Raw genomic sequence first — 24,074 nt, 5'->3', positions numbered from 1 at the left:
TGACCGGACAAAGTGAAAGTGATGTATCCGATTTTTTTGCATAGATAAAATTGTTGGTACACTTTATTTTTTGCAATCACAAATCTTGAATTGTCACTTCCTCGTTTAACACCTAGAGAAGCAACGCAACGATGAGGGAGGTTCGTTTTCTTTACAGCGAAAGTGCCAGGATCTTTCCTAGTGGACCACAATTGAAAGTTTCAAATGTGTTGTACACGTTTTTGGGCGCTCGAAAATACAACATAGTAAGTTAACAAGCAATAAACCTTGTTGGCAGGAAGAAGAAGCCTATTGCAAAACAGAGAAAAAAAAAACCATGTCTCTCAAGGTTGTAACAGTGGTGTTTTTGCTGGCAACAATAGTAGTAGCCAGTGATTACACTAGTTTCACCTATAATGGATTCCAATCTTCTCATTTGTACCTTGATGGCAGTGCTGAGTTCACCACCAATGGCATGGTTAAGCTCACCAATCACACCAAGCAACAAAAGGGTCATGCTTTCTTCCCAAGTCCAATAGTCTTCAAGAACACCACAAATGGAAGTGTGTTTTCTTTCTCCACCACTTTTGTTTTTGCCATAAGGTCTGAGTTTCCCAATTTGAGTGGCCATGGGATTGCCTTTGTGGTTTCTCCAACAAAAGAGGTTCCACATTCTCTTCCAAGCCAGTACCTTGGCCTCTTTGATGACACAAACAACGGCAACAACAGCAACCATGTTTTTGGGGTGGAGCTTGATACCATTCTGAACACCGAGTTTGGTGATATCAATGACAACCATGTTGGGATTGATGTCAATGAATTGAAGTCGGTTAAATCGGCTTCTGCAGGGTATTACAGTGATGGGGGGTTTAAGAATTTGAGTCTCATCAGTGGCTACCCAATGCAGGTTTGGGTGGAATATGATGGCCTAAAGAAGCAGATTGATGTTACTTTAGCTCCAATCAATGTCGGTAAACCGGAACGCCCTTTGTTATCATTGAACAAAGATCTTTCTCGAATTCTGAACAGCAGCATGTATGTTGGATTCACTTCTTCAACTGGGTCAATTCTAAGTTCTCATTATGTTTTGGGTTGGAGCTTTAAGGTGAATGGCAAGGCTCAACAACTTGCAATCTCTGAACTCCCCATGCTACCTAGACTAGTTGGTAAACAAGAGTCAAAGGTTCTCATAGTAGGGTTGCCTCTGATATTACTAATTTTGATTCTCATGGTGGCTCTAGCAGTGGTTCATGCCATCAAGAGGAAGAAGTTTGTGGAGCTGCTTGAAGATTGGGAGCAAGACTATGGTCCTCATAGGTTCAAGTACAAAGATCTTAGCCTAGCAACAAAGGGGTTCAGGGAGAAGGAGTTATTGGGGAGTGGTGGATTTGGTAGAGTCTACAAAGGGGTGATGCCAATTTCGAAGATTGAGGTTGCAGTGAAGAAGGTGTCACATGAATCAAGGCAAGGGATGAGGGAATTTGTGGCGGAAATCGCTAGCATTGGCCGTCTTAGGCACCGGAATCTGGTTCCCCTTCTCGGGTACTGCAGGCGCAAAGGAGAGTTGCTGTTGGTCTATGACTACATGCCAAATGGAAGCCTTGACAAGTATCTCTACAACAAACCAAGAGTGACCTTAAATTGGAGCCAGAGATTTAGAATCACCAAAGGGGTTGCTTCAGGTTTGTTTTATCTGCATGAGGAATGGGAGCAAGTTGTGCTCCACAGAGACATTAAGGCTAGCAATGTGCTACTTGATGCTGAATTGAATGGGAGATTAGGGGACTTTGGTCTTTCAAGGTTGTATGAACATGGAACTGACCCTCACACTACTCATGTGGTTGGAACTCTTGGTTATCTTGCACCTGAGCACACTAGAACAGGTAAGGCCACTACAAGCTCCGATGTGTTTGCTTTTGGTGCATTTATGCTAGAGGTTGTGTGTGGAAGGAGACCAATAGAGCAAGGAAGGGAATCCGGGAGCGAAATTCTGGTCGATTGGGTGTATAATTGTTGGAAAAAGGGTGAGATTCTCGAGGCAAGGGATCCAAACTTGGGCGCAAATTATAGGCCAGATGAGGTGGAATTGGTGTTGAAACTCGCCTTGTTGTGCTCACATTCTGAGCCTTTGGCTAGGCCAAGCATGCGCCAGGTTGTGCAATACTTGGAGAAAGATGTGCCTCTGCCAGATTTGTCTATGCTTAGCTTATCTTCAATTGGCTTAACTTTTGGTCTGCATGAAGACTTTCAGGACTGTCCAATGTCTTATCCTTCATCTATGGATAGGCCAATATCTCATACTTCTTCGATTGCTGAATCACTTCTCTCTGGGGGTCGTTGATTTTTAGAAGACACATGAAATCTGCATGCATGCATGAGCTTGTTTCATTGTATTTGATTTCATCTTATTCTTAATTGGTCTATTTGTTATTTGATTATGTATTATATTCTAAAATGAAATGGATTATCGAAAATAGAAAAAAACATAAACAGAGTTTGGTGTCTTGTTTTCTTACTCTATCTTTTGAGCAGCAAAAAAACACTGCAATCATTCAGTAATGACAGAAGATCAATGTGAAAATAGTTTCCCGTACTTAAGAAGCATGGAAAGTACCATTAAATGAATTTATGATCATACAAACTTGTACAAATACACTAGCATGGTAATAAACTTTTAAAAAGAATCGGTTAACTTCTCTCGACACAGTTTCTAATTTTGAAGAACATACATGATTAGATACTAACAACTTTTTTTTTCTTATGTCTTAAAATTTGTCAGATAGGAAGATTAAGCCCGTTAGATTATTACTTTTTTAAATGGAATATCTTTACAGGCATTGTTATGAAAGCAATTCAACTCTCAGAAGAGTGAAGATTAAGTATACTCCTCTACCAAGTAATCACTTCAAAAGTTCAACACCTATAACATTTGTCTGGTTCACAATCTTTTTTCACTATCCTATGTTGAGTTAATTCTCATTTGCTCAAATGTTTTTCCAGCATTAATAAATTATTTGTTACTTGAGCCAATCATTTCATCATAATATAATCTTATACATGTTAGGCTGTATAATTTTTAAATGAACTCAAATATATCTAAGGCTGGGTTGTAACTAATTCAGTAATTTCGGCTTTAACAAAAAGTGACTTATTTATTCAACTATCTTTTTTGCTCCACTCCCTAGACTCTTCTTCGGCTTAGCTCCATGTGCTTAGTTAGGCCAAAATCTTCTTCGACTTTTGAGTAATTGAAGCCTCTCAATCTTTTCATCTTTTGCCAAAATATCGTTCTTCATAGAAGTCACCTGAGAAGTCAAGTAAGGAAGAGGATAATTCGTTGTTTACCAATCAACTAATTTCAGAGTATATCAACGGAAACAAATATCAGAACACTAAGCATCACATTGACATAGAAATTAGTCTTGAAGCTAAGTAAACAAAAACTTAACACCATGTCAACCATCTTGATGATTAGTGTTCCATTAAAGGCTGGATACCAACATATTTCCGTCCTTCTAAGTGACATTTAATAACTATCCAGTATGGGTAAATAGTACCACAGCAGATTAAATAGAACTCTTTAACTACAATATAACAGAATGTTGTTGTGACTGATAATCGCTTAATTCGAATTTATAAGTTGCTGCTACTGAATGTAATCAGCACGCTATAGTCTTCAAACTTGCCAAAGAGAATAGCAACAAGGAAGAAACAACAACAAATCACCATTTTAGTACATGAAAATATATAGCATTGTCATAGTCTTGAAACTTATGAAATTCCAAATAAGTTCCCATAAGTGCTATTTGTCAAATACATTAACCCAAAATTCAAAAAAAAAAATGTGACTTAATTGGCAATATTAACATATAGTTAGAGATCAAAAAATGATAATAAATGGTCAAATTTAAGAAGTTAGATTAAATAACTGAAAATTTTAAGAATTTATTTGAAATTTCTTAGTTTCAGAGATTAATGTGACTGTGTGTAACATTTTCATGAACTAAAATGGTAATTTAGTCAACAAATAAATTAAAACAAATGCATGGCTTGATCATAAAGTTTACTATACCCCCAATAGATCAAAAATGGTATAGGAACCTTTCGTCTTTAAGATCAAATGGAGAAACACCCCAAACCTAGTAGAACAAGAATGGTCCAGCTCCTCCTTTGAAGCCCAGCTCGTCTCCACTGTATATTTGTTGAGTTCTATCTCCTATGTAAAGTAGGATAAATGAGGTAATTAAGTCATGTGACTATGTCTTTTGTAAAAAAGAAAAAAAAGAAGTCATGAAACTATGTCAATGTTCAGGTGTTTTAATAGTAGATGTTAACTTATGGAAAATTGTTCTTGGAACCAATATACTATAAAATTCTTAGTGAAAAAGGGAGAAAGGAAAGAATAGGTGTTATATAATGCGCAAGAAAAACAGATAGAGAGAAATATTCCTCTGTTTCAAAATAAGTAATAAGTATCGTATATAAAAAAATATTTTAAAATAAGTGTTATATTAATTTTTCAATGTAATAATAATTATTTTTTTTATTAATACTCCTAATAAACATCATTTTAGCTTTTTAATATAATACTAATATTATTCTTTTTTATCTATTTAATAAGATTAATTTTTATAAAATTAATATTTTCTTAAATCTATTTATTAGTTTTTCTTAATTTGTATAATAAATATTAATTAGTGTTTTTAAAAAAATAAGTGTACAAATATTATTACTCTTAACTAATTCAAATGAGTCAAAAAAATACTGTCATAGTCTTGATAACCTACCGGACTCAATTCTTCTAAATTTTTTTTATTAAAACAACGGTTAAACATTATATATATATATATATATATATATATATAACGTATATTTTTGTAATTTTGTCATTGAATATACAATGACAATGTTTGGCGAAGTACACTGTTATAGAATCTTAACCGGTAAAAGTAAATTTCCAATATAACCCAAATTTCATAAACAATGAAATAGATGCTCCTAATTGTAAAGTTACCGATGGATTTGGATTTTCTCCTGGAGCTGGCAGAACTATAGTATCATTATGAGACGTAAAATTGATTCACTATGAATCCAATGATTAAATAATGTAAATATCGATCTCTATTAATTGCAAAGACAAAATTCTGCTGAGGATCCAAACTAAACTTATAGATAAATACATACACCTTACCCAACCACATTTATGATTACACGTAGGCACTTTTGTCAAGTCCACCTTGTTCCAATCTCAACCACACAAAAACAAGTGGAAATAAGAAAATTGAAAATGTAATAGATAAGGCGCAGGGACACAACACAAGGAATGGTCTTGGTGTGAACCATAGCCATGGCTACTTCATCAACCACATTATTGCTATCATCACTCATACCTGCAAGCATCCCATCATTCAACTCTGGAAACCATTCAGTTTTTTTGCTTCAAAACCGTTCTTTGAATCGACCCAAGAAGAGAGTTTCCTTCGTTGTTCAAGCAGCCAAGCCCCCTATTGGTGTATGCACTTCCCATCTTTTGCTTCTTATACATGCCATACCACTTATTTATGTACTCTCTTATTTATTTTATTTTATTTTTCATTTTGTTGATTATGAAGCAATTGGGCATGTTTGTTTCTTCAGGTGGAAATTCCAAAGGTGCAGCCTCAATTTAAGCCTCCGTTTCTTGGGTTCACTAAGACTGCAGAAGTATGGAACTCTAGAGCTTGCATGATTGGAATCATTGGAGTTTTTATTGTAGAGTTTGTGAGTATATATTTTATATCTTCATTCTTAATTAGTAGTATGCAATTTAGTTTCACATATAGCACATGGCTTTTAAGATTTTGAATTGATAAAAATGTGGTGGTATAATGGATTGGAATGGGTTTATTTTGAAAATTGATGACATGTTAATATGTAATTGGTTGCCAAGGACATTATTTAAATTGAACTTATTAGAAAAGAGTCTCGTTTTATTTTTTACTAGTTTGTTGAGCACTCTTCCATTGAGCATAAGCATTGGTGCTGAGTTTGGTTATTAATTGTGTGATTGTGCTATATTTTTGCAGATAATAAACAAGGGCATACTTCAAGTGATTGGGGTTGATGTTGGCAAAGGCCTTAATATTCCTCTCTGAACATTATTTTTGGCTGTGCTCGTAAATGTTGTCATATATAAAGTCAATGTTTTAACCTTTTTTCTTATTGATCTCAAGAACAATTTTTCAAATTGCCGTGTCATTTGAAAATCTTCTGTAATCTAATATCTGTATTGAGGTATATTTCTGATATTCTTGGGTTGACTTGTTGGTTTGGTATCTGGAACTCGAAACTGCCTGTCAAGCTATTTACGAAGTTATTCATCAATTTGAATTGTTTTACCAAATGTTATGCAACGAAAAGAGATATAAGAAGCGAAGACAGAGTATGAGATGAGATGGGATATGAATTTGTTATATAAATAAGGGGTCTCTAATTTATTTTTTCTTACCTCTCTTTTTTCTTCTCGTCCGTTTCCTAACTCTTGTGCCATTATCCTCTTCATACCTCTTGACTTTCAGGAAACTCAGGGTAAGCAAGGCAAATAGAAAAGAATAGGGTTTTTTTTTTTTTTTTTTTATAATTAGTATACAATGGCAGCCCTGAAGATCGAACAAATTGTGCCTCATATTCTAATGGTGAGATAAAGGAAAATGTTATGCAGACATGAAGGAAAGTAACACACTGGATTTCTTTTGTCCTTAAATATAAGATTTTTTTTAAAGTTGTCTTTTGCATTGATTATTCCTTGATTCAAATATTTTTTATTATTTTACAATAAATATATCTTTTATAAGAATTGGATAAAAAGATCAATACACATTAATTAATTAATTAATTAATTATGTGTGAAAGCAATTAAGTGGAAAAAAACTTTTGTGTGTTTGGAGGAGGGAATTTAAAATTTCTAAGAAATTTTAAATTTTAGGAATTTCAAATATTTCAACTGAAATTCTTTTATCTTCAAAATTTTGTGTTTGGATAAAAAAATAAATTGTGAGGGTGAAAGAAAATGAATGCAAAGAGAAGAGAAAATATGATTGGTGTATTTCCGAGGAGAAGAATGGAGATCGCAGGGGAACCGGGACACGACGCCGTACACCACCACATTCGACCATAACATTCAGTCAATGGCGCAAGGCATGACCCCGGTCCTCCGCGCCGGTGAACACCTCCGCCGCGTGATGAATAGCGACAACTGCTCCCCTGATTGGCGGGTGCAGTTGTATGTGTCTCCCTATGTCCACACCCGATTGATGTTCCACAAGCTTAGAAGACGTTTCTTGAAGAAGAGGATTATCGGCGTGAGGGAAGAGTCACAAGTTCGAGAACTAGATTTCGGGAACTTTATGATTAAGGTTATTAAGAAAATATACAAACGTTTTAGAAAATTCTTTTATAAGAAGAGAATTTCAATTTCTCACCTTTTAAAAAGAAATTGAAATTTCACATTTTTAGTTGTTTAAAATTCTGTTTTAAAATTCTAAAAATTTAAATTATTCATAAAAAAACATTCAAATAATGAATTTTAGATTATATAAATTTAAATTCTTTAATAAATTACTTTTCTCGATTAAAATTCTCTATCCAAATGCACTCTTGATAAATTTAAGGATAATTTTGATAAAATAATATAAATTTTTAAAAATTTAATGTTAATAACTACATTAACCAATTTTCTTAAAAGATATGAATTAATTTAAAAAAATCTTATAATTAAAAATAAAAGTATTTAATATAACATTTTTCTCCTAACATCATAACTTTCCATTAAGTCATTTCTTCATTTGATATTGATGATTTAAGCATAGAATTAAAAACTAATTTTAATATAAATTAGTACAACTAATAGATATCATTTGACAAAGAAGGCTATCATCCTATTCATAAATGGGTTTTCTCCCAACACATGCCATTAACCTCTTTTTATCTCATCATTTGAATTCAAATCCAAATCCTTGATAGTTAATGTCAGTAATCAGCATATCAAATTAAAATTTCGAATTTACATTAAATCCTTAATTAAAAAATATAAATTTAATAAAACCGTGAGCACTCTAAATTTTGAAGTCATACTATTTGCATGCGTATACTATACTTAAATATAAATCATATACATTGAAATATATTAAAATTTAATTAGTTGGAAAAAAATTACATTATTCAAACTTCTAACCAGCTTTACTTAGTTAACTCACTTTAAAGGACATCCAAATTACAGAACAATAATTTCAACTATTACTTTTAATGCAAAAAGATTTTCAGAACCAAAATTAAAATCTTACATAAGATCACCTCAACGATTATTAAATTTACCATCGATTAAAAATAAATAAAATTGATTTCAATAATTTAATAAATAACTTCACACTTCAAAGCATTTAAAACATCAACATCATATAATGTAAGTGAATATTAAAAAGACCTCATTAAAATTCGGTCTAAATATACATCAGCCGATCTTGAATATCATAGTATATGTCGGCACGACATTTCAAACTCTACACAACATTAATCCATGGTATTGGTTATGTATCACGGTCCAACAAGAACCTATAGCAGTAATAAGGTAAAAACACAGAAAATTGACCAATTTACAGAATCCTGCCAATTCTAGAATCTATGATATTCTCCCCTGAATCAATAGCTTTAGCCAGCGGCGGTGTTTCCATAGAGACTCAGCCAAGTACTTTCATCTTCTCCCCTTCTGCCTGTCTTTTTTTTGGACACTAACTACTTCTGCGTATACACCTATAACATTAAGGAACATTGAGACAAGTCAGGATAAATTATAAGCATGCACAGAGTGTTAAAATTGAATATTACAGCATAATGTTTTTAAGTGGGACTAGTCATTCACTCATTCCTATGGCCAGGGTTGGCGGTTCCTGAGGCTGATATTCTTTTTGGGAGATCTCTCAGTTCAGTTTCCTGTTTTTCTTTTTGTTTCTGGTCGATGTTTTCCATTCCAGGAGTTTGCAAATAAGCCTCAGGGATAGAATAGAAGGAAGGGTTGAGGCAATGGAGAGGGGTTCAAGGAGACTAATGAACAGTTTCAAAGGATTGAAGACATGTAAACTGAGTAATTGGGAAATAGTCAGTCAAGAGAGGATGGAGACAATTGCATTGAAATAGAGGGCATCCAAGGAGACAGTGAACTGAGTTGGGAAAGAGGAGGAGGAGGAGGAGGCAGAGGAGATGACCAATTTAGGAGCCCAACTATCTCACAAGCTCAATGCAAATGTTAACTTAAATACTCTTCAAGGACTTTTTCTCCTAGGAGATGTGAGGCCTGTTCTTTTTAAAATATCAATCTTTTGAAATACTCCCAACACTCATTGATCAGGTTGTTACATAATAGATTACAGTACTGTAGTATGGCTAAGGCAACATAAAAAAGGAAGGTTGTGGTATGGCTAAGGAAAACCAAACAAAATTGATTATTAAGCCTACCCCATAAGTACTTCAAGCTGTCCTAAAGCACACAAGGACCCTACAATTAATTCTTCCATGCTCATGTTACCCGCTCCTAAGTATGGTCTGCCAGCATTTTTTACTTCAGTAGCACCTTGTACACGTTATGTAAACCTCTTTTGCCAATGGATAGTTCCCTATTTTATGCAGGAATTCCACATATGATAGACCAGCAGTACCTACAAAACCAAACATCAATTCGGTGTTGAAGGATGCCTGCTCCAGTACCTCATGAACGGGAGGATACCATCACAATACTGCTTGGCAAGAGACTTGTCGAAGAAATCTTCAGCTGCACCAGGCACATAATTAGTGTTCATCAAGAGTAACAGCAATGAACAAATAGACCTTAAGCACAACCTAAGTCAGTATTGCCATCTATGAAGCACCAACACCGACACGGACACCGGACACGACACAGACACGGACACGTGGACACCTGTAATGTCCCAAATATAGAACGTAGTACGGGTGTCGTGTCGGTCAGACACTGACACGGACGCGTGTCGGACACCGGACACGGCAAGGGACTGAAGTGTCCGTGCTTCATAGATTGCCATTGACAAGTTCAATCAGCCCTTTTGGTGCTTTAGCACGGACAAATTGTGCCTCATATTCTAGTGGTTTCTCTTGATTCCCCACCACCTTCATGCACTTATCAGCCACCATGGCTGCCAAATCATCCTACATTAAAAAATAACACTGAATAAACATGAACAGTGCTGCAAAAAGCAGCCAAACCAAAATTTTACAATTGTTTTGCAAATACCGACCTGCCTCATCAATAGATGAAGCCCAGCCTAAGTTTCAAGAGCAGCAACTACAACAAAAATCCAACATAGAACTCAAAATCGTTGGCATAATAATAATAATAAGAGAAGTGCTAGCAACACATTCCCTGACACACTATTATTGGCTAAAATTTATTAAAAACTACAAAATCACGAGAAAGGTTCATTAAATAAAAAGATCGAGAGACCTACACAATTTTATGATTCTAAACAACTTTCAGTCAATAGTAAAAAAGTGTAAGACTAACATTTCTCTGCTACTTAATATAACAACAAAATAACAGCAGCAACCAACAAAAGGAAAGGCAAATATATATATATATATATATATATATATATATATATTATATATATATATATATATATATATATTAAAAAAACTTACCTCTAATACCCAAATAAGAATTTGTTAACTCTTGGACACCCTCTGGCTTCTCAATCGCTTCAGCTTACTCTTCTCTAAGAAAAGAAAGTTAACACAATATATATCTCCAATATCTCCAATGAGTTCAAAGAATCATCCAAAAAAAATTGAGCTCCAACATGAGAACAAAGACACAGGTAACCAAACAATCACAAAGAAGGTAGCTTTCAAACAACAAAGTGGACATAGCTAGCACGGCCATTCCATTCGAATTCTCAAGCTTTGGCTCCTTGCCCTCAGTCAGTTCATCGGTAATGCAAATCTTCAACACAGACAAGCCCATCCTGAACGCCCCAACTACAGAAACACACCCGAAAAACACAAATCAGCTGAAAAACAAAAAATGGGTCACAGAAAAATAAGGTTTCTGAAAAAATGGCGAAAACACGTGAGACTCACGTGATCTTTCAGTCCTCCATTGCCTCAAGGCGTCGTTGATCATCTTGATGGCGTCAAGGACGACCATGTTGGCCACCAATTCCAAGCCATTGGTGAATGGTCGGAACGATGAAGCGGGAATCGGAGAGAATCTTGTGGGGAATAATGGGTTTGCAGTGAGGGCAGTGGAAGAAGAAGAAACCCTAGATGATAGCTTTGATGCAATGCGAAGCACGGTTGGAGAAATAATGTGTGGGGTTTCAGAAGGGGTTTAGAATGATGCAAGGAGAAAGAGAGGGTTCAGGGTTTTTCAATGAGGTTGAGATTTTTCTTCCCCTAGGTGTAGGTGGAATTCGAAGATTGAGTTGATTGTTTATTAGTTTTTGGTCTGCGCATAAGTTTTGATAAAAAGCGGCATATTAATCATGACTCAGTTTTATTTTTTCATTTTGAAAATGTTGAAAATAAAAGCCCAAGAGGATATAGACCAGGACCAGCCTAACACAACCCGGTAGATCATAGGCTCATTGATCCAATACCTGATATCTAAATTAAATCAAACAAAACAACTTGGGGACATGCTAGGTGCACCCAGCAACATTGCTGGTGCACCCAGCAATTAGGTGAATGGGCAAAATTGCCCTTATATTAAAAAAATAATTCCTTCTTTCGGAAGAAGTTCTTCCGGATGAACAATTTGTTCTATCGGAAGAACCTTCTTCGGAGAAGCTCCAAGAAGGTTCTTTCGGTAGAACAATGTTCATCGAAGAACCTTCTTCCGGAATTTTCGGAAGAAGGTTCTTCCGGTAGAACAAATTGTTCATCCGGAAGAACCTTCTTCCGGAAGAATAAATTGTTCTACTGGAAGAACCTTCTTCTGGAAACTTTCCGAAAGAACCTTCTTCTGGAAGATTTCCGAAAGAACCTTCTTCCGGAAGAAGAAATTATTTTTTTTAACGCAAGGGCAATTTTGCCCATTCACCTAATTGCTGGGTGCACCAGCAATGTTGCTGGGTGCACCTAGCATGTCCCAACAACTTGTGTTGGTTTGAATAGTTAGTAATACTATCACAAAAATGTGTTTCTATAAGGTGAGAAAAAAATCGTTGTGGAATAAAGTGCGATGCTATTTTTATAAATAAATACAATCATTTTACGATGATTTTCAAAAATTATCTTAAAAATTACCATTCCGTGATGGTTTCTCGAAAATTATCTAAAAATTATTGTCATTTTACAACGGTTTTTCAAAAATTATCTTAAAACACTGTCATTCTAAGATGATTTTTCACTGCAATTTTACTAAAATCGTCTTAGAGTGTGTTTTTAATTTTTGATCTCTCCCTCTACTCTCTCGCGCTCTTTGTTAACGTTTCTCACTCTCTGACTCCCCCTCCTATTCTCCGACTCCCCCTTTACCTTGCGCTATGTTTCTTACTCTCCCCTCACTCTCCAACATCGAACCCATCATGCTTCCTTCTTTGTTTCCCTTTCTTGTTGCACTCTTTATTGCTTCATGTTCCTTGAAACACATTGCTTGTGCACGTTTAGTGTCACATTCGGGTTCGATCTCGTCAGTTTTAAGCCGTCTCCTCTGTGGTGGCGCTTCTTCTTTGCGATGGAAACAATGACAACAAGGTTCGAAAACCCTACCCACACCACCACACCACCTCTAAACCAGGAGCGCACACTAAAGCACAGAATGCCTTGGAGAAGCTACAGATCTAGCCACCAAAGTCACTGATATGGCCATTAAAGTCATGGATTTGGTACCCCCAACGTCCTTCCTTCACCCTCACCATTGTCGCCCTCCCTCTCACGAACCCTACTCTCTTCGAAAAATTCTTATTTGTGGTAGATCTAGGATTTAAAAAACTAAATCTGGGTCAAAAACAACAGATCCACTTAATATCAACTTTGTATACATTTTCACTTTGCTTGACTTATTAAGTATTTTATTTTTTGTCTGTTGGATAGATATTTTATGCATTGCATGATAGGCCTCATTACTTGTTTTCCTGATATAACTTGTTTCTTTAGCAAATGTAATTTTCCCTTGAAAGTTAATGTCAAGTTTTTGTTGTGCTTCTCTCTAGTACATAATTCATACCACTACTATGTTTCGAATGCCTTACCTTCTGTCTTTTTTCTCCTTTACAGACAACTTTTGAGGATGTTTTTCCCGTTGAGGCAACAAGCATTGAAGAGTATCTGCAACATGTAATTTTCACTTAAGATTGCCTTTTATTCATCTTAGATTTACTATATAACATTTAATTAACAATTATGCATTAGAATGATTCAATTTGGATCACTTTTGTCAATATGAGACATCATATACTCTATTTATCGTTTGCATTTTTTCCATCCAATGTTCACAAAACCAGTGCAAAATATTTGTTCCTATATATTCAAATATATTGTCAGAATTCTGTTTTATGAATTCCTCCATTACATTACATGGTATTAGAGTTAAAGAGCTATCCTTTGTTGATGGAAATTATGATTTTTTTTTTCATTTTTATATAGTTTTTACTTTTTCACAAATGAGCATGGTGTTGTGGCATGATTGTTATATCTAAATGTTGCTTTTGTCTATTGCTCGCCTTTGTTCTATAAGCAAACTATTCAATTTGCATGTGAAGTTCTGTTACTTGTTATGGAAAACCAAAAAAATCTTCTTACACTGTGCATCTAGTCATTTTTTAATGGATTTGTGTACTATGTGTTCTTATCAGGTTCATGAAATGACAATGGTCTCTACTGTCCAAGAAGCTCAGAAGGGGGTTTCAATGATTTTATGATGAAAGTGTTAGAGGTTAGTGTAATCATGTTTTTTTATGGGATAATCATTTATAATGTTTTCTGTTATCTTTTAATTTGGGGTTTGGTTTTTTTTTTTTTCATATTTTACTGGAGATATCTTTTGCAATAGGCCTTGTCTAAGGTATATTCATAAAACTACCAAAATATGAATCCTTGTATAAAAAATGATAGGTTTTGTTTCATATTTTTACTTTTGTAATAGGCCTTGGCTAAGGTATATTTAGTAGCATAACGAATTGAGTAAGTAATTTTATTTCATATTCTAAGATAGGTTTATTTTTTCTTGATATGTTGTGACTCAACTTCCTTATTACTCATTAGAATTTAGTGTTTGACAGGAGGATTGGCAAAAAAAGAAAAGCATGATTTCCTTTAGAGTTTAAGTTGAATTTTAACATTACCTAGGACAAACATTGTTGGTAACAACAATGTGGGTACCCTCCTTGGTCAGATTGCATCTATGTCTTCTACTTCATCGGTGTCATTTGGTATATCTAGCATGGAGATTGTTCCTTTGACTGGCATACCTATTGTGGAGAAAAAGACATCTGTCGATGCTGAGATAGTGAAAAATCTGAACAAAGCAAGGGAGTCTGGGTTACCATTTAAAGTATGCCCCCTACTTTCTCTATCTCTTAAATTTATAATGAGATTTCTATATTAGATTGAAATCTATATTGTTTTTCCTGTTTAAAAGACAAACCTTTTGTGATCAAATATTATTTGGCATGAAACTGATGTTTTGAAATTTTAATTCAATATCATGTCCAGTCTTCATTTTTTGATATACAATAGCACATGATATGTTTTGAGATGTTTGTTGTACTATCTTCTCTGAAGCAATAGTAACTTGTGTTTACATGCATGCAAGTATGTTAGTTTTCATTATTTTTTATGGTTCTTAGCTTGCTGCAGTTGTCAAAGATGCATATGAAAATTTGGGCATTAATGCTAGTGGTGGAAAATCAGTAAAGATGTGAAAGATATGGCTTCTTGTTGAGGTTGTTCTTGTAGTTGTATTCCGCGATTATGTTAAATAGGCAAAATAGAAAGAATAACTTGTGCGGGTAGCTTTATTGCTTTTACCTGTGACTAAGTAAATATTTTATTTATTCTTTATATAACTTAGTTCATTGAAATAGATGTTGAATGCTAATGATACAAATATGAAGAAATTTGGTCCCCTAAGGTATGTAATTTGTTTCTACCTTGATTTTATGTGTTCATTTGATGTATTGGACTCAAATTAATAATAACACTTGTCATGAATTTTGCAGGTTAATGACTTTGTGTGCCTCTCAGATAGGGCTTACACTCATGAATAGATTCTGGCCATAGAGAAAATCATATTGGGAAAGTTGGAATGGACTTTGATTGTGCCTACACTTTTTGTTTTCCAAGTTAGTTTTATCAAGGCATCGATCCTAGATTAGGAGGTGAGAGTGTGTTTGTGTGTGTGTGAGTGACCTTTTGTTTAAATTAATTTTATCAAGGCATGAGTTCCATATAAAATCATTTATTTTCATTCAATCATTGTTTAAATTAATTCTATTTTGGTTTTGTTGGGTACTAAGAGGGATTGTGCTAGACTATTGGTGGGTTTCCACTCCAGTGTTGGGAATAGAAAGCTTAGGGTTGTGTATCAAAAGTATTTTGACCCTAAAAAGGGTGCTATTGTTGTGCTCCCACTAGCTAAAGGTTTCTTCCTCTCAATCGAGTTAAAGAAGCAAAGAGAGAAGTAGTGAGAGTTTTTTATGGGCAAAGCAAATAATCATTTGTATTTTTTATGTGGGTTATTAAATTGACATTTTAAGGACATAGGATTTTTCATTTTTTTTTGTTATGAATGGTGTTGTGTATTTTACTTATTTCAATCGACCAGAATAACACCCGTTTATAGAAAACCATCTTAAAAAGAATACATATTAAGATAATTTTTCTAAAAAACATCTTCGAAAGTGGACTTTCAAATACAATTTTCAGAAAATCGTCTTAAAAAGTTTATTTTCTAAAATATTTTTTTTAAAGACCGCCATGGAATGCTCACATTTTTTAAAATAAAAATCACATATTTTAAGACGGTTTCTAAGAAAATTGATGTAGAAATCATCTTTTAAGTCGATTTAAAAATTGTCATAAAAAGTGTTGACTTTTCACAACAACAGATTTAAAGATGGTTCAAAATCATCGTGGAAAGGATAAAAAAACCATTTGTGTTTTTTTGTAGTGGTATAAATTCAAGTTTTAAAATTACAAATTCAACAATATTGATTTTGGTATCAAATTTAACTATGCAGAATTTGAACTAAGCCAAATTTATATCATTTCAGATTTTTTTTTGAATTTTTATAGTGTAATTTTATAGTTTCCATAATTTTAAAATACAAAAATAAAAGAGAGTTTGACATTGCTATTAACAATAATGTGCCTAATTTAATTTTTTCATTTTTAATTAATCATTTTTATAATGATGAGTTGGGTATAACTTTTTCAAATCTGAAGCAATTAAAAATTATTTAAGAGATCAAAATATTGCATTAAATGAGAAAAGAACCAAAAGTTTATTAATTGAGCACTTCTTATAATGAGGTAAATCTATGTTTGGCAACCCACAAACCTAAATCAAACCAATTCAATTGATCCGAGTGATTAATTGGTTCAAATTTTTTGACAAAATTTTCCAAAACCAAACTAAATCAAATTAATTGATTTTGATTGGTCGATTTTTTTTTTCACTAAACTAAAATTCAATCCGTATACAACTCTAATTTTAAATAGTATTTAAGAAGAATAAATAATTTTTTTAAAATATGAGATACTTGTGTTCTTAGGATTGTCTATATGATTTCTTTAGTCACGTATATATATTGCAATACCACTACTTGTTAAGCTTGACGGTGACAGGATGCAACCCAAATTGTGTTAAACTATACTAATTTATGTGTCACTAAGAATAAAAGAAATCTTAAGCTACAAGAATGAACAAAGTAGAGTTCATAATTACGCTATACTAACTTTGAAAAAAACAAATCATTTTGTACTATACCCCTTTTCCCATTTTAAGATAGAAGCAGATAATGCTGATGTTTAAAGCAAAAATCCTACAGACAATCCTGTACTTCTATAATTTTCCTCACGGAAAAGAATGCCATGTCATTGAAGTTTAAGATGTAAACATTCTCTAATGCAACTAAAGTTCATAACATCATATCACATGGTGTAGTTTTTTTTTTCTTGCTTTATTTTTAAGATGCTGCAAGTTGCGAAATTTGTAGCAACTTGATCCCTCAAAAATACATTCTACAATATTAAATAGAAATATTTTAACCATCTTTTAATAAAACAGTTACTAGAAAAGAAATCTCCAGCTGGAAGCAATGCATATATGCTCCTTTATTATGAAAGAGAAAGTAGAAAGTAAGCAGAGAAAAATAAAGGCAAAAGCTTAATATCGAGGGTGACAGTGGGAAGTTACAAAACCGTTTTGTTTTGTATATAAAAAAGATAGCACTTGGCACGACCTATACTTGAGGGCGAAATATATGGAACTTGGAAGCCACACACACAGTCACTTATGCCTATATAGGTAGTAGCATAACCTCTTGAACTGTGTTGCTATTCAATTCGTTGAGCTCAAACAATGGCAAGAACTTCCTCCATTCTCTTCTACCTGGTTGCCTTTTGCTCCATCATAATCATAGGTAATACTATTTCCTCCTCTTCTATGTCATTGATTCCTTTTCAATATATGTCATGTAGTGTAGTGTATAATTACTGTCATAATTCGTGCATTGAAGATTTAAGAGGAATCATTTGATAATATAATGATTAAAAAATTAAACCACCAACTTTGTACCCAAATATTACCCTCTCTCCTAAATATTCTATAAACAATAAGACTATTTAAGTAATTAATTTTTGAAAGTATTGAATATTAGTAAAGTTCATAGACCAATTTGGGTGTTGTTCTTTTAATATTTGGAGGACTACTTAGTATCAATTTATTTTAAGTCCATAGACTAATACTTATAAGACTATTTAAGTGTTTTTATTTTGCTTTAGGGACCACTTAGGAGAAAGTGTAATACTTTAAAGATGAAATTGATGGTTTACTTTATAATGATCGTAGCTTACATAACAACTAGTATGATACATGTTTAGTTTAGTGAAGATGTGTAAGAAAATGCTCTTACTAGGTGTATCTAAGAATCTCTTGTCAATGATCAAATGCTATCTTCCTAAGCATTATTCATCTCGGAGATATAAGGTTAGTTGACAAAAAAAATTAACAAACTAATAATTAACATTTTGTCGATAAAAAAACAGAAGCATTATTCATCTCTTGTTATTTGTTGCAGATGGGGCTCAACTCATTCTAGTGAACAACTGTGGGGAAAGTGTATGGCCGGGGATACTTGGCGGTGCAGGGCAGCAAACACCAAAAGATGGTGGAATGCACCTTGGAAGTGGTGAAGAAGTGGTGCTTGATGTGCCAGAGAAGTGGTCAGGAAGAATCTGGGGCAGGCAGGGTTGTAGCTTTGACAATGATGGACATGGTCACTGTCTCACAGGTGATTGCAATGGGATGCTACACTGTAGAGGGCAAGGAGGGGTGCCACCAGCAACAGTGGTTGAAATGACACTTGGATCCTCCTCCTCCCCTTTGCACTTCTATGATGTGAGCCTGGTAGATGGCTTCAACTTGCCCGTTTCGATGAAGCCGGTCGGGGGAGGAGTCGGGTGCGGAGTGGCTTCCTGTGAGGTGGACTTGAATGTTTGCTGTCCATCAGCACTTGAGGTGAAGAGGAATGGCAAGGTTGTGGGGTGCAAGAGTGCTTGCTTGGCTATGCAATCAGCAAAATATTGCTGCACAGGGAGTTATTCTGACCCCAAAACTTGCAAGCCTACCCTTTTTGCTCATCTGTTTAAGGCTATATGTCCTAAGGCTTATAGTTATGCTTATGATGACTCTAGCAGCCTTAACAGATGCAGGGCTCCTAGATATGTTATCACTTTCTGCCCTCCCCCAGTGTGAAGGGATCCAGATGAGAAAATGAAGTTGAAGCTACTGTTGCAGAATTGCTAAGATTATCAGTCATTAGTGAAGAACTGTTTTCTGGATATTTTAGTTTTTATGTGTTTTGTAGTCTTTTTTTCAATTCTTCTTGAATAGTCATTGTTCTATTCTATGTCATCAAGGTAGTTGAAAAGAATAGATTGATATAATAAACAACATTTCACATTTTTGCTCTTACTGTTGATGATGCTTTGACATGTATGAAGTTTAATTAATCAAGTTAACTTAGGAATATTGAGTTGTAAACTAGACATTTTACTTACATTAAAGGGGAAAGCTAGTCTTGGAATCATGTGACCAGTTACTTGCACCCAAAAAAAAAGAGGAATGGAAAATTGTGCAGCATCATTTGCAAGATACATCCAACAAAAACTATGGACAACAACATACCAAAAATGGAAATGAATAAAGAATCTAAGAAGATTAAACTCTTTCCATCTTTTTATCATACAACCAAAAAACTGCAGCATTTCTTTCTATGAAAGTGTCATTAAGATGATAATTCCATCCATAGAAGCTTCAAGCTTTTGCTCATTAGAATTGAAGCTGCTTTGGTGCACTAAAAAATGAGAATCCGATCATGCTGGGTCATGTACAGCTATATGCACCAAAAAATAGTATATCTCTTAGATACGAATGCAAATTAGTCCTCAAGATTTTATCTTTAAGATACGTCTCATGTAAGAAACTGGAAATTCATTGAACATTATCTCCTCTTTATTGGATGCAAAACTTTTGGCATGTCATATGGTATCATTGCTTTCGCCTTTGGTTATTCCATTAGCCTCAATCTACGCAGGGCTTCATGTTGTTATCACTTTACTTTCTTCTCCAGTAAGAGATATGTTTCCCTCATTGATCTGCAAAGATTTTTGATGATTTAAAATTAGGAAAGAAGGAAAAGAAGATCTTCATTATATCATACTACCGTCTTCTTTTCAGGGTATATTTGTTATTAGATATGTCCTAGGTTGTTCCATGTTGGAAAACAGGAATTATTCTTCATCGTGAGAAAATTCTCTGAAGTAGGATGGATTGAAAAGAAGAGAATATTATAGAATAGCATTTCACATTTTTTGCTTTAGTGCTAAAGACGCTTCGCCACATATATAGATTAATCTATTTCAATCAATTGGGATTGGGAACAATTGGTTGCTCGCATTGTACGTTTTAAAGGAATTAGGAAAACAAATCCAATTGCATTTATTACAAGCTAAATGCTACATAATACACACTGCAAACCTGCATATTGTACATTGAAACTTCCAAATGTATAATTTTTATTTTTTTGAATGAGTGTTGAATAAATGGTGCGGTTGAATTAATAGAATTATTTTTGGATAGTAAGTATTGTTTAAATTTTAAACATTATTAGTATTAAATAAAATTAAAAAGGCTTTGCTTATAAAAGTAAATATCCATTAAAAACAAAACTCAACTCTCAAAGCTAGCAATCTTAGCAGAACAAAGATGAGTCACAATGTAGATGATGATGAGTTAGTGAGTGAAATGGAGGAAGCACCCACTTTTGCTTCATCTAGACCAGTCCCCAATGTTCAAGAAATGGTAATGAATGACCCTTTACAGCCAGAAAGATATGTGAGGAGTCAAGAAGATTTTGAGAAAGTCAACCATATGCCTCAGCTTTCATCTGAGGTCCCTGTCATTGATTTAGCACTGCTCTTACGTGGGAACAAGGAGGAGTTGTTGAAATTGGACGTAGCATGCAAAGAGTAGGGTTTCTTTCAGGAAATTTTTCTTCAACAGTATTGCCATTTACATACAAAAGTAGAAAAATGGAAACCTACACAAAGAAGAGCGCTTCTACTACAAAAAAAAGAAAAAAGAAAAAAGACTAATAGGTTCTGCCAGTTCACAGTAATACATTGTCTGTTAGAGAGCATATAAAACCATTCATCTAAACAACTTAAGATTTTAGTATAATTGATCCATAATGTTGGAATTGGAGAGTTTGGCATGGCTTGCCTCAAGCATTCCAGTTTAAATACATGACAACTTTACTTGATGTCAATTGGTTATAAAATAAAGGTATAATATTATATTTTTTGGTTTTTATAGCTGCAACAACTTTGCCTTAGTCCCTATTGTTTAAAACATTCCATTTTGGTTCATATAATTGCAACTTTTAACCATTTTGGTCCTTAGTGACTAAAATCGCCTTAAGCCAATAGATTCAGATCCTTTAAAACTGCTACAAAACTGAATCTGTCTAATTTTTTGGTGTTTTTATAGGATTTGAATGTTAAGGCGTTAAGTGATTTTAGACCATGGGAACCAAAAGAATTAAAAAATTACTATATGGACCAAAATAAGATGTTTTAAACTATACGGACTTATGCAACTAGTAGGAATTAAAGGGATAATAAAACCAAAAATAAAATATAACATAACTTCAGAGCCTATAGCCCACCTTTGTGTATCTCTTGTTGTGGCAGGCATATGTGGAAGGAGTGTGTTGAATCCTAGTTTTCTCCATGCTTCATGCCAAAAGAAATGTTAGAAATATAATATACATAAAACTTTTCATTTATATATCTTTACCTAAATACCTTAATCATTTGGGGTAATTAGTCCATGACATTGACATCCTTGTAAAACTTATGTGTTTGCTTGGTTTTCATCAAATGCTTCATGAGATTGAAATTAATTCTGCAGATAGTAAACCATAGCATCCAAAAGGAACTTCTGCAAGGAATTAAGAATGCAGCATCTGAGTTTTTCAAGCTTCCAACAGAAGAGAAGAACAAGTACGCAATGGCCTCAAACGACATACACGGGCAGGCTTATGTAGTTTCTGAAGAGCAGACAGTTGACTGGTTGGATGCACTACTGTTAATCACGTATAAGAATTCAATTTTGTAATATTTAATATTCAATTTTGTAATATTTAGTTATAAATTACTATTTAAAAATTTACTCGCTACAGGAAGCTTCAATTTTGGCCTAAAAGTTCTGAGGGATTCATGTTGGTACTCCTCACATTTGAAAACTATATGCACATCACAACTTTTGATCAGTTAATGAAATTTATCTAATGATGTAGGGAGATAATAGAGGCATATGCAACTTAAGTTAGACGAGTTGGTGAGGAACTGCTTAGTTCATTGTCTGTGATTATGGGGATGCAAAAGCATGTTTTTCTTGGACTACATAAGGAATCATTTTAAGCTTTACGTGTGAACTATTACCCTCCTTGCACCATGCCTGAGAAAGTACTTGGTTTGAGTCCACACTCTGACACAAGCACCATCACCTTGCTTACACGAGATGATGATGTAACTGGCTTAGAAATTTGACACCAAGGAGGATGGGTGGCAGTTACCCCAATACCAGATGCTCTAGTTGTCAATGTTGGAGATGTAATTGAGGTACTTGAGTTTTTTGTGGGGGATAAATATGTTACTACGTATTAGTTATGGCAAACAGGGTGATGTTTGTTTTTAGTCCCTATTAAAAATCATTTTTTTTAAGTTATTCCTTTATGAACATGTGCATCATATAATTGTCTCTTCTTAGTTTCTCATTTATGGAAATAGGAATCGCACGCAATTCTTATAAATAAAAGACTAACGCAAAATGAAATTTTTTAGAGATTAAAACCAAAAATTAACCAATACATAAGGAATAAAAACATATTTAAATCTATCTTTTGATGCACACAAAAGAACACCAGAAATATAGAAAGATTTAAATTTTGTAGTACCAAAAGATAGAGTCATTTAGTTAACCACACTTTAACGTTTCTTCCTTCTGTAATCATGGCAGATATGGAGTAATGGAAAATACAAGAGTGTAGAACACAGGGCAGTGGCAAATAAGAACAAGAGAAGGATTTCTTGTGCATTATTTTTGTGCCCACAGGATGATGTGGAAGTTGAGCCCCCTTGATCATATGATAGATGCTCAAAACCACCCCAAGTTGTATCAGAAAGTCAGGTATGGAGATTATTTGAGACAATCTATGAAGAGGAAAATGGAGGAAAAAACGCACATCGATGTGGCAAGGATATAGGATTCTGATCTGAAGAAAAAAGATGAATAAGAAAAGAAAAGGCCATGTAAGAAAACTGAGAAAATTAATGAAAGTTCAGAAGTACTCCCTCATGCTGATTTATATCTAGTGCTAATTGTGTTTGTATAATAAGATACTATTATCATGCACATCAACTAAAGTAGTGTCTCTACTCTCTACTAAATGCAAGTCCTTGACAATGAAATTTAGATTTCAGTCTGATCCAACTTGTCTGTAATCTCTTCAGTTATTAATTCCACAAAGCTTGCAATCCTCATCTCAAATTTTCTTGAGAAGCATGATATTTTCCTTCATGAATGAAATTCAAACCAATTTAATCTTTGATTGCAGACTTATATGGAAACTTACATCAATTGAGTTTTAATGTTATCAGTTCCAGCCTCTCCATACATGAGAATTTTTTGTATGGTCCGGGACTACACGTGTCCATGATCCTGGTCAATCTTCACATGATAAATAACAGTTTTTCAATTTATGAGAAAGGGTTAGTAAAATTCGATTATAGTGTCACATGGAGATTGACTCTGACTAGGGGTGGGAATAGGTCAGGCCGGCTTACAGGGGCCTACAACCTGGCCTACATAAAGTCTGACCTGAACTGACCTATTTAATTAAAATGTTAGACTCAGACTTTTTTAAAAGCCTATTAAATTAAATAGACCAGGTTTAGGCTTGTTAAAAAGTCTGATAGGCCGACCTATATATATATATATATTTATATTATTTTTTGGTACAAATTTATACTTATATTATTTTTTGGGTATAATTAATTTTTTTTTTGAAACCAACATACTTTGATTACACATTACAGCTCCATAACTTCCATTCTTATGATCAAGTAAGACTTTAATTATAATTTAGGTATGAGTCATGTGCCCCTTTATATTACTCCTTATTTTTATTGCCTTTCCTATTCTGATTAACGTTTTCTTTTCCATTAACTTTCCTATTACGTTTTTTTACCCCAAAACAAACAAATATAAAAAGGCTTTTAAAAAGGTTATCAGGTCACACTAGGCTTTTAAAAAGGCCAGG

The 24,074-nt window shown here is 34.0% G+C and overlaps 3 protein-coding genes, 2 long non-coding RNA genes and 1 pseudogene across 9 annotated transcripts; 5 read left to right on the top strand and 1 right to left on the bottom strand.

Moving 5' to 3' along the window:
- Positions 1–79: 79 nt before the first annotated feature.
- LOC100802293 (L-type lectin-domain containing receptor kinase IV.1) lies at positions 80–2,482 on the top strand. The gene has a single exon (XM_003529064.5). It carries the CDS (start codon positions 317–319, stop codon positions 2,318–2,320), a length of 2,004 nt encoding a protein of 667 aa, XP_003529112.1. The 5' UTR covers positions 80–316; the 3' UTR covers positions 2,321–2,482.
- A 2,743-nt stretch (positions 2,483–5,225) lies between these two features.
- LOC100306434 (uncharacterized) lies at positions 5,226–6,438 on the top strand. 2 transcript variants are annotated; one of them, XM_014777315.3, is made up of 3 exons: positions 5,226–5,491; positions 5,617–5,682; positions 6,045–6,361. In XM_014777315.3, the coding sequence occupies exons 1-3, from the start codon at positions 5,327–5,329 to the stop codon at positions 6,111–6,113; spliced, it is 300 nt and encodes a 99-aa protein (XP_014632801.1). In that variant the 5' UTR covers positions 5,226–5,326; the 3' UTR covers positions 6,114–6,361. The 2 variants fall into 2 exon arrangements, with proteins under 2 accessions (XP_014632801.1, NP_001234982.1); NM_001248053.2 differs by having other exon boundaries at positions 5,305–5,491; positions 5,617–5,739; positions 6,045–6,438.
- Positions 6,439–8,418: 1,980 nt separating this feature from the next.
- On the bottom strand, positions 8,419–11,475 carry LOC102666193 (uncharacterized). 4 transcript variants are annotated; one of them, XR_415148.4, is made up of 5 exons: positions 11,104–11,475; positions 10,666–11,001; positions 10,263–10,309; positions 9,469–10,173; positions 8,419–8,766 (listed from the first exon to the last, which is right to left on the bottom strand). It is a non-coding gene; the product is annotated as an uncharacterized lncRNA (long non-coding RNA). The 4 variants fall into 4 exon arrangements; XR_415147.4 differs by having other exon boundaries at positions 9,469–10,309; XR_415149.4 differs by lacking the exon at positions 10,263–10,309.
- Positions 11,476–12,589: 1,114 nt separating this feature from the next.
- Positions 12,590–15,777, top strand: LOC106799455 (uncharacterized). Its single transcript, XR_001389173.3, has 4 exons — positions 12,590–12,851; positions 13,243–13,302; positions 13,821–15,097; positions 15,186–15,777. It is a non-coding gene; the product is annotated as an uncharacterized lncRNA (long non-coding RNA).
- Positions 15,778–17,437: 1,660 nt separating this feature from the next.
- LOC100799604 (thaumatin-like protein-like) lies at positions 17,438–19,205 on the top strand. Its single transcript, NM_001253327.3, has 2 exons — positions 17,438–17,609; positions 18,267–19,205. Exons 1-2 carry the CDS (start codon positions 17,549–17,551, stop codon positions 18,941–18,943), a joined length of 738 nt encoding a protein of 245 aa, NP_001240256.1. The 5' UTR covers positions 17,438–17,548; the 3' UTR covers positions 18,944–19,205.
- Positions 19,206–20,455: 1,250 nt separating this feature from the next.
- LOC100815804 (2-oxoglutarate-dependent dioxygenase 11-like) lies at positions 20,456–23,026 on the top strand (annotated as a pseudogene).
- The last annotated feature ends 1,048 nt before the right edge of the window (positions 23,027–24,074 follow it).

This window comes from Glycine max, chromosome 7 (genome assembly GCF_000004515.6).
Source record: "Glycine max cultivar Williams 82 chromosome 7, Glycine_max_v4.0, whole genome shotgun sequence".
Taxonomy (NCBI): domain Eukaryota; kingdom Viridiplantae; phylum Streptophyta; class Magnoliopsida; order Fabales; family Fabaceae; genus Glycine; species Glycine max.
The sequence above is the reverse complement of the archived record's forward strand: the minus strand, read 5'-3'. Positions and strand labels throughout refer to the sequence as shown.

What these genes read in the sequence shown, in the direction of transcription:
- LOC100802293 (XM_003529064.5), top strand. Translation starts at nt 317, where the DNA reads ATGTCTCTCAAGGTTGTAACAGTGGTGTTTTTGCTGGCAACAATAGTA.
- LOC100799604 (NM_001253327.3), top strand. Translation starts at nt 17,549, where the DNA reads ATGGCAAGAACTTCCTCCATTCTCTTCTACCTGGTTGCCTTTTGCTCC. An exon ending in TTGCTCCATCATAATCATAG is followed by an intron (nt 17,610 to 18,266) that starts GTAATACTATTT and finishes TATTTGTTGCAG; the next exon opens with ATGGGGCTCAACTCATTCTA.
- LOC100306434 (NM_001248053.2), top strand. Translation starts at nt 5,327, where the DNA reads ATGGCTACTTCATCAACCACATTATTGCTATCATCACTCATACCTGCA. An exon ending in CAGCCAAGCCCCCTATTGGT is followed by an intron (nt 5,492 to 5,616) that starts GTATGCACTTCC and finishes TTGTTTCTTCAG; the next exon opens with GTGGAAATTCCAAAGGTGCA. An exon ending in GAGTTTTTATTGTAGAGTTT is followed by an intron (nt 5,740 to 6,044) that starts GTGAGTATATAT and finishes ATATTTTTGCAG; the next exon opens with ATAATAAACAAGGGCATACT.